This window comes from Peromyscus eremicus, chromosome 17 (genome assembly GCF_949786415.1).
Source record: "Peromyscus eremicus chromosome 17, PerEre_H2_v1, whole genome shotgun sequence".
Taxonomy (NCBI): Eukaryota; Metazoa; Chordata; class Mammalia; order Rodentia; family Cricetidae; genus Peromyscus; species Peromyscus eremicus.
In genome coordinates, this window is record NC_081433.1 from 8,761,295 (window position 1) to 8,774,822 (window position 13,528).

At 43.5% G+C, this 13,528-nt stretch overlaps 1 protein-coding gene across 3 annotated transcripts in view; it reads left to right on the forward strand.

The window, feature by feature from the left end:
* Nucleotides 1-4,003: 4,003 nt before the first annotated feature.
* The window catches only part of Fbxo25 (F-box protein 25), a 30,447-nt gene continuing 20,922 nt past the window's right edge, over nucleotides 4,004-13,528 (forward strand). For all 3 annotated transcript variants that reach the window (XM_059244829.1, XM_059244827.1, XM_059244828.1), the window contains exons 1-3: nucleotides 4,004-4,108; nucleotides 9,612-9,752; nucleotides 13,226-13,326. In XM_059244829.1, the coding sequence (XP_059100812.1) occupies nucleotides 9,619-9,752; nucleotides 13,226-13,326 (235 nt within the window). In that variant the 5' untranslated portion in view covers nucleotides 4,004-4,108; nucleotides 9,612-9,618. The remainder of the gene's footprint in view (nucleotides 4,109-9,611; nucleotides 9,753-13,225; nucleotides 13,327-13,528) is intronic.

Below are 13,528 nucleotides of genomic sequence, written 5' to 3' on the forward strand. Positions count from 1 at the left end.
TAGCTAAGAAACATGCAGATGTATTTGGGCCCCTGGCCCAGTGTTGCTTTAGTTTAGGAGAGTGGAAAAGTTCTAGAATATTCTAGCAGAGAACTCACAAAGCTACACTTGGTATTTGTCTTTCTCTAGCCCTACATGCTGGACCTTCAGTAGTAATGCCTTCACTGCTGGACTGTATCACTTATACGCACTGGGTTCTACATTTGGGGCAAAAATAAAGAGACAAAATGGTTGACTTCTTGCTGTTCTTTGTTTTACTTGTGCACCAGAGGTGGATCAAAATACTTAGACAGCGGGCTCTGTGTACTAGAGGTGGAGGGTTGGTTACCAGGCTGGAAGTGCCTCCCTCCGTGCCACTGGCCATAAAAAATGAACTGGGGTCCTATATGCACTGAAGGAAGTTCTGGCCTCATTAAAACAAAACAAGACAAAAAAACCAAACCAAAACAAACAAAAAAAAAAACCAAACCAGCAATAACTTTAGCCACAAAGCCCAGCCCAGGGTGCCAAGTAACTATGTAACAGGAGCAGGCAGGCTCTCATACTCTAGGATCAGTGGCCACAGGGAAGAACCCGTCTGGGGAATGAAGGAAAGAAAGCCACATTTGAAGTGCAGACTCCAGCTCTGAGCAGCCTGCTGTCCCTGAACTCACGTACTCCACTAAGCCAGGAGCTTTATTTGCCACAAGGCTGTACCAATGGTCCCTTTCAGTTCAAAGGAGTCTGCTCCTTAGTTTACTGTTTGTATCTCAAGGCAACACAGTAACAAGATGAGTACATCGCCATGGAAACAATTGTAAACACACAAGTGAACACTGATACCATGTTTGATGTGACCTTGAAATCCAGATGTGATCCTGGCATGTCAGGAACAGGTGTGTTGTTTAGATGGGGTTTCAAGTTGGTGCCATTAGCTAAACATGCCTCAAGAATCCCAGTATGGGGCTCATGGAACGTGGGTCCCTGTCCCATGTCAAGGGGTCAGGGTCATGTGGGTGGTTTATTTCTTGCCACAGCATTAATGTAATATGGAAAGAGGTAGCCTTTGCAAGTCGAGTAAAGACTCCACTGAATATGCTATGCTCTGAGTTCCAGAGAGGAAACACAAAACAAGGCTATTCCCTGAGTCCAGAGGGTACAATCCCACAGGCAAGGATGTGCCCCTGCCTGTGTGCAAGAAAAAAAGGCCAAGAAAGTCCATGCAAAGTCACCCTCAGGACACACAGGTCCTTAGCTTATATACCATGCTAGGAGGCATGAACACCAAGGTACCTGTGCCCAGCAATACCCATCTTGTCACCATGACCCTGACACCTGAGTGTTAGGTGCCCTTTTTCCAGGAGGGAAGATTTTAATTCAGAAGAAATAGCTAGCTACAGAATATATTCAACTTACTTTTTAAAAAAAAAAGCTTTTTAATATCTCTCTGTCTGTCTGTCTGTCTGTCTGTCTCTGTGTGTGTGTGTGTGTGTGTGTGTGTGTGTGTGTGTGTGTGAGAATATGGGCATGTACGAGCCAAGGTGTACAAAGAACAACTTTTGGGAGCCCGTGCTCCGCCCCCCCCCCCCCCCATCAATCCCAGGATTCCAGAATTGAACTCAGATCATCAGGCTTGCAGAGCAAGCTCTGTTACCAGCTGAGCTGTCTCATAGGCTCTAAACTAAGTTTTAAACAGACTTCATTAGATAATAATAAAAACACCGAAGCCGGGCAGTGGTGGCGCACACCTTTAATCCCAGCACTCGGGAGGCAGAGCCAGGTGGATCTCTGTGAGTTTGAGGCCAGCCTGGACTACCAAGTGAGTTCCAGGAAAGGCGCAAAGCTACACAGAGAAACCCTGTCTTGAAAAAACAAAAACAAAAACAAAACAAAACAAAAATCCACAGAGCCATAGGCTAAAGAACTAAACAGAGAATTCTCAAAAGAAGAATCTCAAATGGATGAAAGACATTTAAAGAAATGTTCAACATCCTTAGTCATCAGAGAAATGCAAATCAAAACGACTCTGCGATACCACCTTACACCTGTCAGAATGGCTATGATCAAAAACACTAGTGACAGCCTATGTTGGAGAGGATGCGGAGCAAAGGGAACACTCCTCCACTGATGGTGGGAATGCAAGCTTGTACAACCACTGTGTGGAAATCAGTATGGTGGTTTCTCAGAAAATTGGGAATCGATCTACCTCAAGACCCAGCCATACCACTCTTGGGCATATACCCAAGGAATGTTCAATCATACCACAAAGATACATGCTCAACTATGTTCATAGCAGCACTATTTGTAATAACCAGAACCTGGAAACAACCTAGATGCCCATCAACTGAAGAATGGATTAAGAAAATGTGGTACATATACACAATGGAGTACTACTCAGCAGAGAAAAACAATGACAGCATGAAATTTGCAGGCAAATGGATGGAACTAGAAAATATTATCCTGAGTGAGGTAACCCAAACCCAGAAGGACAAACATGGTATGTACTCACTCATAAGTGGATACTAGATATAAAGCAAAGAACATCAGACTGCAACCCACAGAACCAGGGAGGCCATATAGCAGGGGGGTCCTGGGATGACTGTGACTTATAATAAGTTTTGGTTTTACTCAATTACTGGGCAAGCCTCAATGAAACATTTCACTATTAGGATAAGAATTTGTACTGTATCAAGCTGATAATAGAAAAAAAATAAGTAAAAATAGGTCCCACCCTAAAAAAAAAAAGATGACTGTAAGTGCTGGGAATCAAACCTAGGTCCTCTGCAAGGGCAACAGTGTTCTTAAATGCTGAGTCACCTCTCTAGCCCTGGGGTTATTTTCCTGATTAATGATTTATGTGGCAGAGTCCAGCCCATTGTGGGGGACACCACTATCAGGCAAGTAGTCCTGGAAGGTGTAAGAAAGGCGTTGAATGTGAGCCCTGGAGAGCAAGTCAATAAGTAGCATCCCTCATGCCCTCCACTAAGATCCTACCCTGACTTCCCTTCAAGATGGACTGTGATCAGGACATGTAAGCCAAATAAACCCTTTCCTCCTAAAACAAAACAAAACAAAACAAAAAACAGAGCCATTGGGCATGGTTTAGAAGTGAGAGCCAGATGCCTAAATTAGGTGTGTGGACGGAATAATGCCGACTTCCACCCGTTAATCGGTCTATGATTTTTAAAAGTGTGTAATGAAAAAACACTATGAGAATAAGCACATCAGAAGCGATTTACATAAATACTTTCCAAATATGAATACCTACATCATTCAAAAGTGTAAAAGACTTAAACTGAACCAGACACTTTGAAATGTTTTGCACTTGTTTACTCGGGTAAGAACCATTTCTATCTGGCTTTGCTACTCAAGGGGCACACAGGTGGCTGAGACCTTCCCAGCAACACTCCTGGGCAAGCAAGCCCTGGTTGAGGAGCCCTGGCTTGCAGCCTCTCTAATCTGCAGAGGTCCAGTTTGCCCTCTTCTTCCTACAGACCCCACACTACCTATTTGGAAATCATTCCGCCCGTTGGTTAGTACTGCTTTTCTACTTTTTTTTCAGCTTTCTAGGAATTGAAAGCTATTCTAGGCGGCAGGTCAGCAAGACCTTCTTTGAGCCCCAGGGCTACATGCGGGAAGACACTGGCGTGTATTGGGGCAGCCCAAACCAGGCCTTTGCATCCACAGCTGCCCAGCTAGCAAGGCTGGAAAATGGGACAGTGAGGTGAGAGGTGTGAGTGTATACCAGCGGGTGTCCTTGCTCGCAGCAGCCCTGCGCCGGGGCGGTCTGTAGGTCCGAAGCGGCCGTCCTGAGACTGTGGCTAACCAAATGGTTTCCGACAGATGACCGGGACAACGCCAGCAAGGCGAGTCAAAGGGTACCACAATGGGCCCGCAGGCGCCGAGGATGGGTGGGTGGGGCTTGCGTTCACTGCGCACGCGCGCACCGAGGCCTCCAAGCTCGGGTAGCAACACAACCGTCACGTGGCTCCGCACCGGCCAATCAACGGGACCCCGGGGCGGAGCGTCCAGCGGTGCACCTCGGCGGGAGGCGGACGACTTCCGGCAATAATTGGACGCTGCAGCTCCGGTGCGGTTCGTAGCTGTCTCGTCCGAAAGGGAGCCGCAGGTGAGGAGGGACGCGGGATGGGGAGGGGCTGTCAGGCAGGGCGTCCCCGGCCCACCCTTCGCTGGCCGCCGTGCTGCCCGCTGGCCCCGAGCGGGCTGTGGGCTCGCCCACCTCCCGGGGGTCCGGGCGTCCGCCCCCCACCCCCGCCGGCCTGCCCCCCACCCCCGCCGGCCTGCCCCCCACCCCCGCCGGCCTGCCTTCTGCCGGTCCACGCCTCCTCCCGAGCACACCTGTCCGGGCACCGTCCCTGAGGCCTGCGCGCGCTTTCGCCGCTAGACACGGGACGGTTTGCATCTGTATCCTCAAGCTGATTTCTGCCTCTGTTCCAGTGGAGTTCCATCTCCATCCTTGGGCCTATTCAAACTCCCCTGAACTCAAGCATCTGGAGAACTGTCCCTATGAAGGGCCTTTTTTTCCCTCCTGCATGCAGCGCCAAGACTTAATTTCCCACCATTATCAGAAAAGGTCCCCCATTCTTATTCCATTTTCCTTCGCTCGGGGGCATGCTGTCTTACTTCGACGCATCTGTGATGATCTCTGCGGATTCCTTGGAGTAAACCCCATTTCTGACATTCACCCTGAAATAGGCAGTTTGCTTTTTCAGGATCTTTCACAATCACATTTACCCACATTTACAGACTTCACATTTGATCCAAGTTGTTTGAATTTAACTTACTTAAAAATTTTGTAAGAAAACTTGATCAGCGGCAAAATCAAATGCTTATTAGGTGAAGACTATTCATTATTTTTTAAAAGGGTTTTATTATTGCTAATTTTGTTTGTGGCGTGCGCACTAGTGCCCAAGAAGAACAGAGGGCGTCAGATACTGTTGAACTGGAGTTACAAACAGTTGTGAGCTGCCTGATGTGAGTGTTGGGAACCAAACTTGGGGTCCTCTGCAAGGGCAGTTAGTGTGTGCTCCTAGCTGCTGATCCATCTCTCTATTCCCAGACCATCCATTCATTCTTACCACAGAACAATGGAAGTTATCTTTCTCAAAATTTAAAATGAAAAATAAGAGTGAAGCTTTTTCCTCCAGAATTTAGCTTGCCTTTCTGTTTTTGTTACAACTTGTTTTATTTTAATATGCTTGCCATGCACTTGAAGCTTTTATTGTTTTGTTTGTTTGTTTGTTTTTGTTTTTCTTCTTTTGGTTTTTTTGAGACAGGGTTTCTCTGTGTAGCTTTGGAGCCTTTCCTGGAACTTGCTCTGTAGACCAGGCTGGCCTTGAACTCACTGAGATCTGCCTGCCTCTGCCTCCCGAGTGCTGGGATTAAAGGTGTGTTAAACATAACTGATGGACATTCTAATTATTTTTTCATGTAATTTAAAAATAGAGCACCACATATATATGTAGGAAAAGATAACAACAACAAACACCCAAACCTGTAATTTCCTGGAATCTCTTTTCATAGGCTGTTAGGATTACTATAAATATAGTGGCTAAAAGCATGGATTGTGGAATCAGGGTCCATAATTTTGAATCCTATCCTATTGAATTCATTGCTTCTGTACTCTCATGTATAAAATAGAGAGTTTTTCTTGGGATATGGTGGGTGGACACAGGGCCTCGGGTATGCTAAGCAAGTAAGTGCTCCAGCACTGAGCCTTGAAATAGAGAATTAAATTTGTAAAATGAGGGTAGTTCCTACTTTACAGGTTAGTGTGAGGGACTAAACTAGGTGTAATTCACGTGAGTCATTCACAGTGCCCGGCCCGTTCTGAGTTCTATTGTTGTTACTGTTTTCATTCAGTAGGAGAAAATATGCTTGTTGAAGGAGAAGGGGGAAAAAAAGCTTATTTTTTCCTAAGTTCAGGCTCTTCGGCTTTAGGAGTTTTTACTAGGAAATGAATTTGACGAATTCATCTTATTCTCCTGCCATACCCCACCTTCGTGTCTTGCTGTGTGATATAGAAACCCAGAAAAGACTTAAAGGTGTTTAATCCCAAGTGCGTTCTGGTGTTAGTTAGCAATTACTGTGCTTAAATTTTTGTGCAGATAGGGGCTGGCTGGCTGGATCAGCAGTCTAGAGTGTTTGCTGCTCCTGCCGAGGACTAGGTTCCGTTCCCAGCACCCACATGCTGGCACCCAACTCTATCTAACTCCAGTTACAAGAGGATATGATGTCTTTGTCTGGGTGCTGCATGCCCATGGTGCACTTACAACCATGCAAACAAAACACTCATATCCACATAAAATAAAATTAAATATATTAAAAATAAGTGCAGATTATACAAGCTGTGACTCAGCCGAGCAGACTTGGAGACGTTACGCATACACATATTAATTTTTCAGAAATAGTTTATGGTTTTTACTTTACATGATAGCTAATCTTGGTTGTTGGCCTGACACCTGAGAACAGGGAGCCTCAATTGAGAATTAATTCCATGAGGTTGGTCTCTGGGGCATGTCTGTTGGCTCTCTCTGTTCTGGATTGCTAATGGTTGTAGAATGGCCCAGTGTACTGTGGGTTGTACAGCCCTAGGTAGGTGGGACTGGGCTGTATGTAAAGAGCTGTCTTAGCAAGGCACAAGGTGCATAGCCGGTAAGTGGTATTCTTGTGTGGTTTCTGCTTGAGTTCCTACCCGGACGCCCCCGGAGGGTGGACTATAACCTGTGAAGTGAAATAAACCCTTTCCTGTGTCAACCTTTTAGTCAGATTATTTTAACACAGCAACAGAAAAGAAAGTAGACAGCCTTAGCATTTGCAAATTCTGAAAATAAAGCTAATTTTAATTTTAAATATATTAATGAAATTCTAGCAATTCATGCCTTTTAGCCAAGCAGATAAATTCCTGTAAAAAGGGGGTTGTTGTCATTTAAAATCTTTCAGTAACACTATTTTCTGATACACAAACAGGTGCTTCACGTTGTATTAAAAACAAACTGGTCACCTTTTAAAGTGCAGCTTGCCTTCTGCTCTATGAGACAGGGTCTCACTCTGGAGACCAGGAGTGAGACCAGGTTGGTCTTGAATTCTTGCCTCAGATACTTCAGTGCTAGGATTACAGGTGGACAGGTATTTGCCACCCTACCTAGCCCCAGTGGCTTTTTTTTTTTAAGTAGTGCTTAGGATTGAACCCAGGGCCTTATGAACATTAGGCAAGCGCTATACTACTGACCTATAGCCCTGTATCCTAGTGGCCTTTGTTACTGTTTATTAATAAATTTGCTTCTAGAATCTGTGCTTTAGTTTATGAACTGTATAGCTTATGCTATAAAATAGTGAACTAATACCACGATCCCAAGATTGTGTCATGACAAGTCTATGAAATAAATCTTTAAACAAACAAATATTTTCCTCTAGGTTGGAAAATCTGGGACATAGGGTTTGGTTTTTATGCTTTACTAGCTACCAGGCCTTAAAAAAAAAAAATCAATTTAGCTGTTGAAAGGGTTATACCAAACTATTTATCACCAAATTGTCCAGTCGATGAATTACAATATGTATTGAGTTGACAACAAAATGTAATTGGAAATGCCACGACGGCTCTTTTTATAATCGATATGTAAGAGAAAAAGATGTGTTCTGAGTATAAACTAGTTTAGAAAGGTTTTATGACCCTTTTGGTGTAAAAAACAAAAGTTATTTTAGCATGCATTTCAAACACTGAGCCAGGAATCTACACGTTTTCCTTTTTGTTTGTCTCTTGTTAGATGGTATAAATGCCCGTTTGATACTCTGGCCTTGGTTGGTTATTTTAAATAGAGTTTGCGGTCTCCCAAGTACTCAAAGCCATGGAACATGCACGCCATGAAACACAGAAAGCCTGCCTTGCTTCCCTTGTTTTTTTCAGTGCTGGGAATGTTAAACCCAGGGCCTCAAGTATACCAGGTAAAGGCCCAGCCCCTAAGCTACACCTTCCCAGTCTGCTTTGAATGGGAAAGAGCATTCCTTTCTGATGTAAATGCTCTGCTGAAGTTCTGTGCAAAGGTCAGCTTCCTTCCTTTGTATAAACAATACCCACCTTTCAGCTCCTGTGTTTTATGGCTCTTAATATTTCCTCTATGTTTCTTTCTGAAAATGCATTTTTTAGTCACTTCCCACCCGTCACTCCACGTTTTCACTCTTCCTCTAGATTCTTTCCATGGCCTGTCTTCATCCACTTGCCCATTTCCTGTCTGATTTCTTTAGAGTTCTTCGTTTGGCCATCTTGATATGATATTATGTCCGTATCTTTTTCTGCTCTGAATGCTGATAATTTTTCTCTCCAGTGTAGCTCTTTTCTGAGATATGGGTCTATATAGTCATCCACTATAGATGGATAGTCTATAGATAGTCAATAGATAGATGTTTATTGAGCTCTGGCTGTATGCCTGACATCGCTCTGGGTAATGAGGATGTAACATTGAACAAGTAAGTCATTGTGTCATCTTGGAGGAGAACAAATAAATAATTTCAGATAATGGACAGTGGCAGAGGTGGTTGATGGTACACTGATGAATGGGGTAGAGATGTCAGAAGGGAGCTGTTTGCATGAAGCCTTTGTAGGGAGGTGACATCTTGAATATGGAAACATGACTATCTGGAGCAGTTGTTAACATTCGCTGTGTCTGAGAATCACCTTTGGACCTTCAGAACACTCTGCCCGGCATCCCTTCCTCTGCCCCTCCCAAGCCTGCTCTTTGCTGTGCACCTCTAGTGTTCAGTGGGAAGCGTACTTGCTCTCCAGAAGACCCACATTTGGTTCCGGGCACCACCTACGTGGCAGCATTTTGCCTTACTGCCTCGGTGTGGCTGTGGCTGCACCTCCAGTCCTCTGAAGATCCACTGCCTTTATGCCCTGTAAAGCAGAAGTCTGAGCAAGTCGTTTGCCTCCTGGTTTTTTGGCTCCTGGTCGTTCTTAGGATAAAGCCCAGCTCTTTTCCTCGTCTGGCCATCATGTCTTCCCCATCTTTCCTGACCGTATCCCATTTGTATTCCTTGCCTTCACCCACAGTGATCTCTCCGGAGTGAGGTGCGACTGTGGTTCAGTTACGTTGCCTCACACTCCTGCACAGGGTGGAAGGTGGGGAAAGCTGTTAGAGTGGTATTCCTCAGCTCACTTGCTTCTTCAGATTCAAACTCCGGTGTCCTGGGGTAAGACTTTCACCACATATTATTGCGTAGTAGGGCCCACCTACGTTTAACCTAGTTATCACTTTATACGGCCAGAGTACTATATAGTTATTACTGTTGGTTACCACAGCTTGCCAAGTTAAGTGATACACACTTACATGTTAAGTAAGACTTTGGTTCCATATGAGAAGAAATTTGGTTTTTATTTATTTTTTTGTTTTGTTTTGTTTTTTTGAGACAGAGTTTCTCTGTGTAGCCCTGGCTGTCCTGGAACTCACTCTGTAGACCAGGCTGACCTTGAACTCACAGAGATCTGCCTGCCTGTGCCTCCCGAGTGCTGGGATTAAAGGTGTGCACCACCACCCAGTGAGAAGAAATTGGTGTTGATTATGCGTCTATATACTTTTAATGTAAACCAATTTTTTTTTTTTTTTTTTTTACAGGAGAACTATGCCATTTCTGGGTCAGGACTGGAGATCCCCTGGGTGGAGCTGGATTAAAACTGAGGATGGATGGAAAAGGTGTGACTCCTGTAGTCAAGAGCTCAGGAGTGAGAATAGCCAGTGCACCATCAACCACAGCATGTGAGTCTCGGATCACTCCGTCCTTTGCAGTTTTGCTCCTTATTTTGGCCAGGCCTGCCGTCCAGACGGCTCCTGTGATGTGCCTGTCTCCACCTACCAGTCATGATTACAGGGGCATTCAGCCATACCCGACTTTACGTGGGTGCTGAGGATTTGAACTCAGATCTTCATGCTTGCATAGCAAGTATTCCTAGCCACTGAGCCATCGCTCCAGCACCAGGCTTGTGTTGGAAACATACCTAAGTGCCTTGTCCCTAGTAAATATTAACTCCGTCCTTTCTCTCAGACTCTGATACCACTCTTGATATTTTCTCTGTTTGTCCTTTTGTGACTAGATTATGTTTTATAATAATGTCCTCAGATCCCGGTGTGTTTAGCGTGTACTGGTAAAGTCCCTTTGTTTTGTAAGACTGAGTATTTGTTGTATGGATTGGTTATGTTTTGTTTATATGTGCAGTTGTTGATAGACATGGGGAATGCCTAGACATGTCACATGACTAGTACTGTCATTAGTGTAGGAGTGTGGACATCTCTTAAAGACCACACTTTCAGTTCTTTCTGTTTAGACAGTAATCTGCTCAATATACAGGTCCTTAACCATACTGTTCATGCTGGCTGCACCGTGTTCTGTTTCTACCACCAGTGCTTTAAGGTTCCATTTTCTACGTCCTCACCAACACTTATTGTCTGCACTTTTAGACAGTAGCCGTCTTGAAGAGTGTAAAGTTTATGGCAGTTTATCTTGTGTTTCCCTAGGAATTAATGATGTTGCACACATTTCATACATCTCTAGCCCATTTGCATTTCTTCTTTGGACAAATTAAAGTTCTCTGCCTGTCCTTTGGGGGGTTTATTGTTGAAGATTCTTTTTTTTTTTTTAAGTGGGATAAAGGCTATTTATATTGATCATAAAAACCAAAGGCTGTAAAAATAGGAAGTGTTTGCTCTGAAATGTAGTTGACTGGTAGTTTATATGCATGAAAAACTGAAAAGTTTGTACAATATTAATACTTTTATTAAATTTGTCAGGTTAAATTTTTAATCCTGGAAGCATTTTTTTTCCTTTACTTTTACATTTTTATATACCTAGCAGCATAAAAACCATCACCAAAAAGTATGACCTCTTTCTACCTTAAAATATCCCATAAAAATAGCAACTAGTTAATAATTCGCTATTGCAAGATATTTAATTACACTGTGTAAAGATATGTCACTGTGGTTGGTTTAATAAAAGCTAAATGGCTAATAACTAGGCAGGACTTCTGGACCAAGATAGCTCTGGGAAGAAGAAAGGGGGGAGTCCCCAGCCAGACGCAGAGGAGGCAGGACATGTAGAAGGAGAGGTAAAAGCCATGAGCCACGTGACAACACGTAGATTAGTAGAAATAGCTTAAGTTAGAAGAGCTAGTTAGAAGCAAGCCTAAGCTAAAGCCAAGCTTTCCTGATTAATTAGAAGTCTCTGTGTCGTTAGTTGGGAGCTGGCTGATGGGACAGAGAAAGACTCATTACATATGGTGCCCAACATGGGGCTCACATATCCAGACAAAGGGCCTGAGAAAGCTAAGCAAAGTTCTGGAGAGGAGCTGGGTGTGGTTTCCTAGGCCTGCAGTCTCTCGGGCATTTTCCTTTGGTTGTGACCTGGGTCTCCAAGTGGCTCATTCCCAAGTCCCCTGATTCCCATCAAACCCTGGGCAGTTTAGGAAGCACACGACAGTACCTAAGGAGGGCATTCTATCAGCAGAGTCAGCTGATGTAGGAGCTGCAGCCAAGTCTGGGATTGCTGCTGCAGGTAGCCCGGTAAGGAGTGTTTTCTCCCCATAGGAGCATATGACTGTGGAGTGTCAGATACGTCCATGAGTGTCTGCAAGTTATGTATGCTCTGCCTCATACCCTCCCGTGGCTAGACTACAGGGAGACCCAGCTTATGAAGCTGGTTGGCCGTCCTTTTCTGTTGTCTCTCATTTCTGTGACACAGGAGAACAGTAGTATTGTTTTTCCTTTGATAAGTTTGTGATTTTAGTTAAAGCTTTTTCAGGTTCAAAAGTATCTCTGTTTAGTGTCTGAGTCAATGATAACAGACCAAGATAAGAGTAAATGTGAGGTGGTAAGAGTCAAGGACCCCTGTGTTTTCAGAGGGTCATTCCATGTCTGTGACAGTGCAGTTGTGAGATTTCGATGCTCTCAGGCTGCCTGGACAATTTGCTGTCATGTCTGTGCTGTTTAGTTGTGGCAGAAGTGAGCAGACTTGATATGGTAAACTCAGTTGTTTTATTAGAAGTCCATACTGATGGTAGATGAAAAGCAGCTTTTGTACAATTCTCATCAGAGAACAGTGATGGGGGGGGGGCTGGAGAGATGGCTCAGTGGCTAAGAGCACTGACTATTCTTCTAGAGGACCCAGGTTCAATTCCCAGTACCCATATGGCAACTCACAACTGTCCGTAACTCCAGTTCCAGAGGATCTGACACCCTCACACAGACATACATGCAGACAAAACACCAATGCACATTAAATAAAAATAAATTAAAAAAATTCAAAACCCCTTAAACAAAGAAAAAGACCAGTGAGGGGGAAATAAGCAATTTTAGATCCTCGGTTTTGAGGATTGCTTATCTCCACAGTACTTACTCTTCTTTGCTTTCAGGCCGAAAACTAGCTTTTAAGTGTGTTAAAAAAAATGCATTTTTAGTGTTTATAATGTGGTTTGCTTTTTATACTTTCTCTCTTCTTTCTTTCTGTTTTTGTTTGTCTGTTTTTTGAGACAAAGTTTCTCAGTGTAGCCCTGGCTATGCTGGAACTCCCTCTGTAGACCAGGCTGGTATAGTTTTTATTACAAAGAGGAAAAAAAAAATTAAAGAAAAGCTGTTTGAGTTGTTACTGCTTGATTTGAATTCCTGTTTCATAAAATGAAAAAAATACTGAAATACTTTAAATGTGTTTAAACATTATACATATAACTTTCATCTGCTGGCTCCTTGGCATGTTTGATAGAAGCTTCTTCAGAAAATACACAGTGCAGCAAGAGCCAGCTTCATCCAGATATTTGAAACATGTAGTTGGTAACAGGAACGTTAATGTTTACTCAGCTTTGATTAGGGAGCAAGTTTTAGTCCCATAGTCATGATGCTACTTGGGTTCTTTACAGAGCTTTTATGGTTTTGTTTAGAATGCTCAGGTTTTAAAGAATTTTGGTGTTTGGGAGAGTCTAAGCATGTCTGGCGTGTTCTGGAGTAACATTTTTAAAAAGAAATAAGAATAAATTTTAGTTCCTTCAAAATGAAGAGAATGTAGCTATTACTCTTTGAGTTCCAAGCTCATGACTTCCTGAAATTTAGCTAGTACTTGCCAGGATTTAACAGAGTCTTTATTTTGATTCCCCAGATTACTAAGCAAATACTTATTTTCTTACAAAAGAAAAGCTAAATGAATTTCTCTGTGAAAAACTTACTTTAATGAAGTATCTTTATTTCAGTATCTTAAATAATGGCGAAGAAGAAATATTCAGTAATGAGTGTGAATATGCAGCCAAAAAGAGGAAGAAGGAACATTTTGGAAACAACACAGCTGCTCACAGTAAGAGTGTTTTACACACTGATAACTTGATAATCTTTTATTTGTGGGATACATATGTTGCCATGATGAAGTGCTTGGCAGTGCTCTCTCGCGAGGTACAGGGTGATGGAGGTGTGCAAACTAGCTCTGTGCCCAATGCCACCCATCTGTCTGGTACCCAGACAGCTTGTCAGTCAGCTCTTGGTCGGTGAGGTCTGTACAG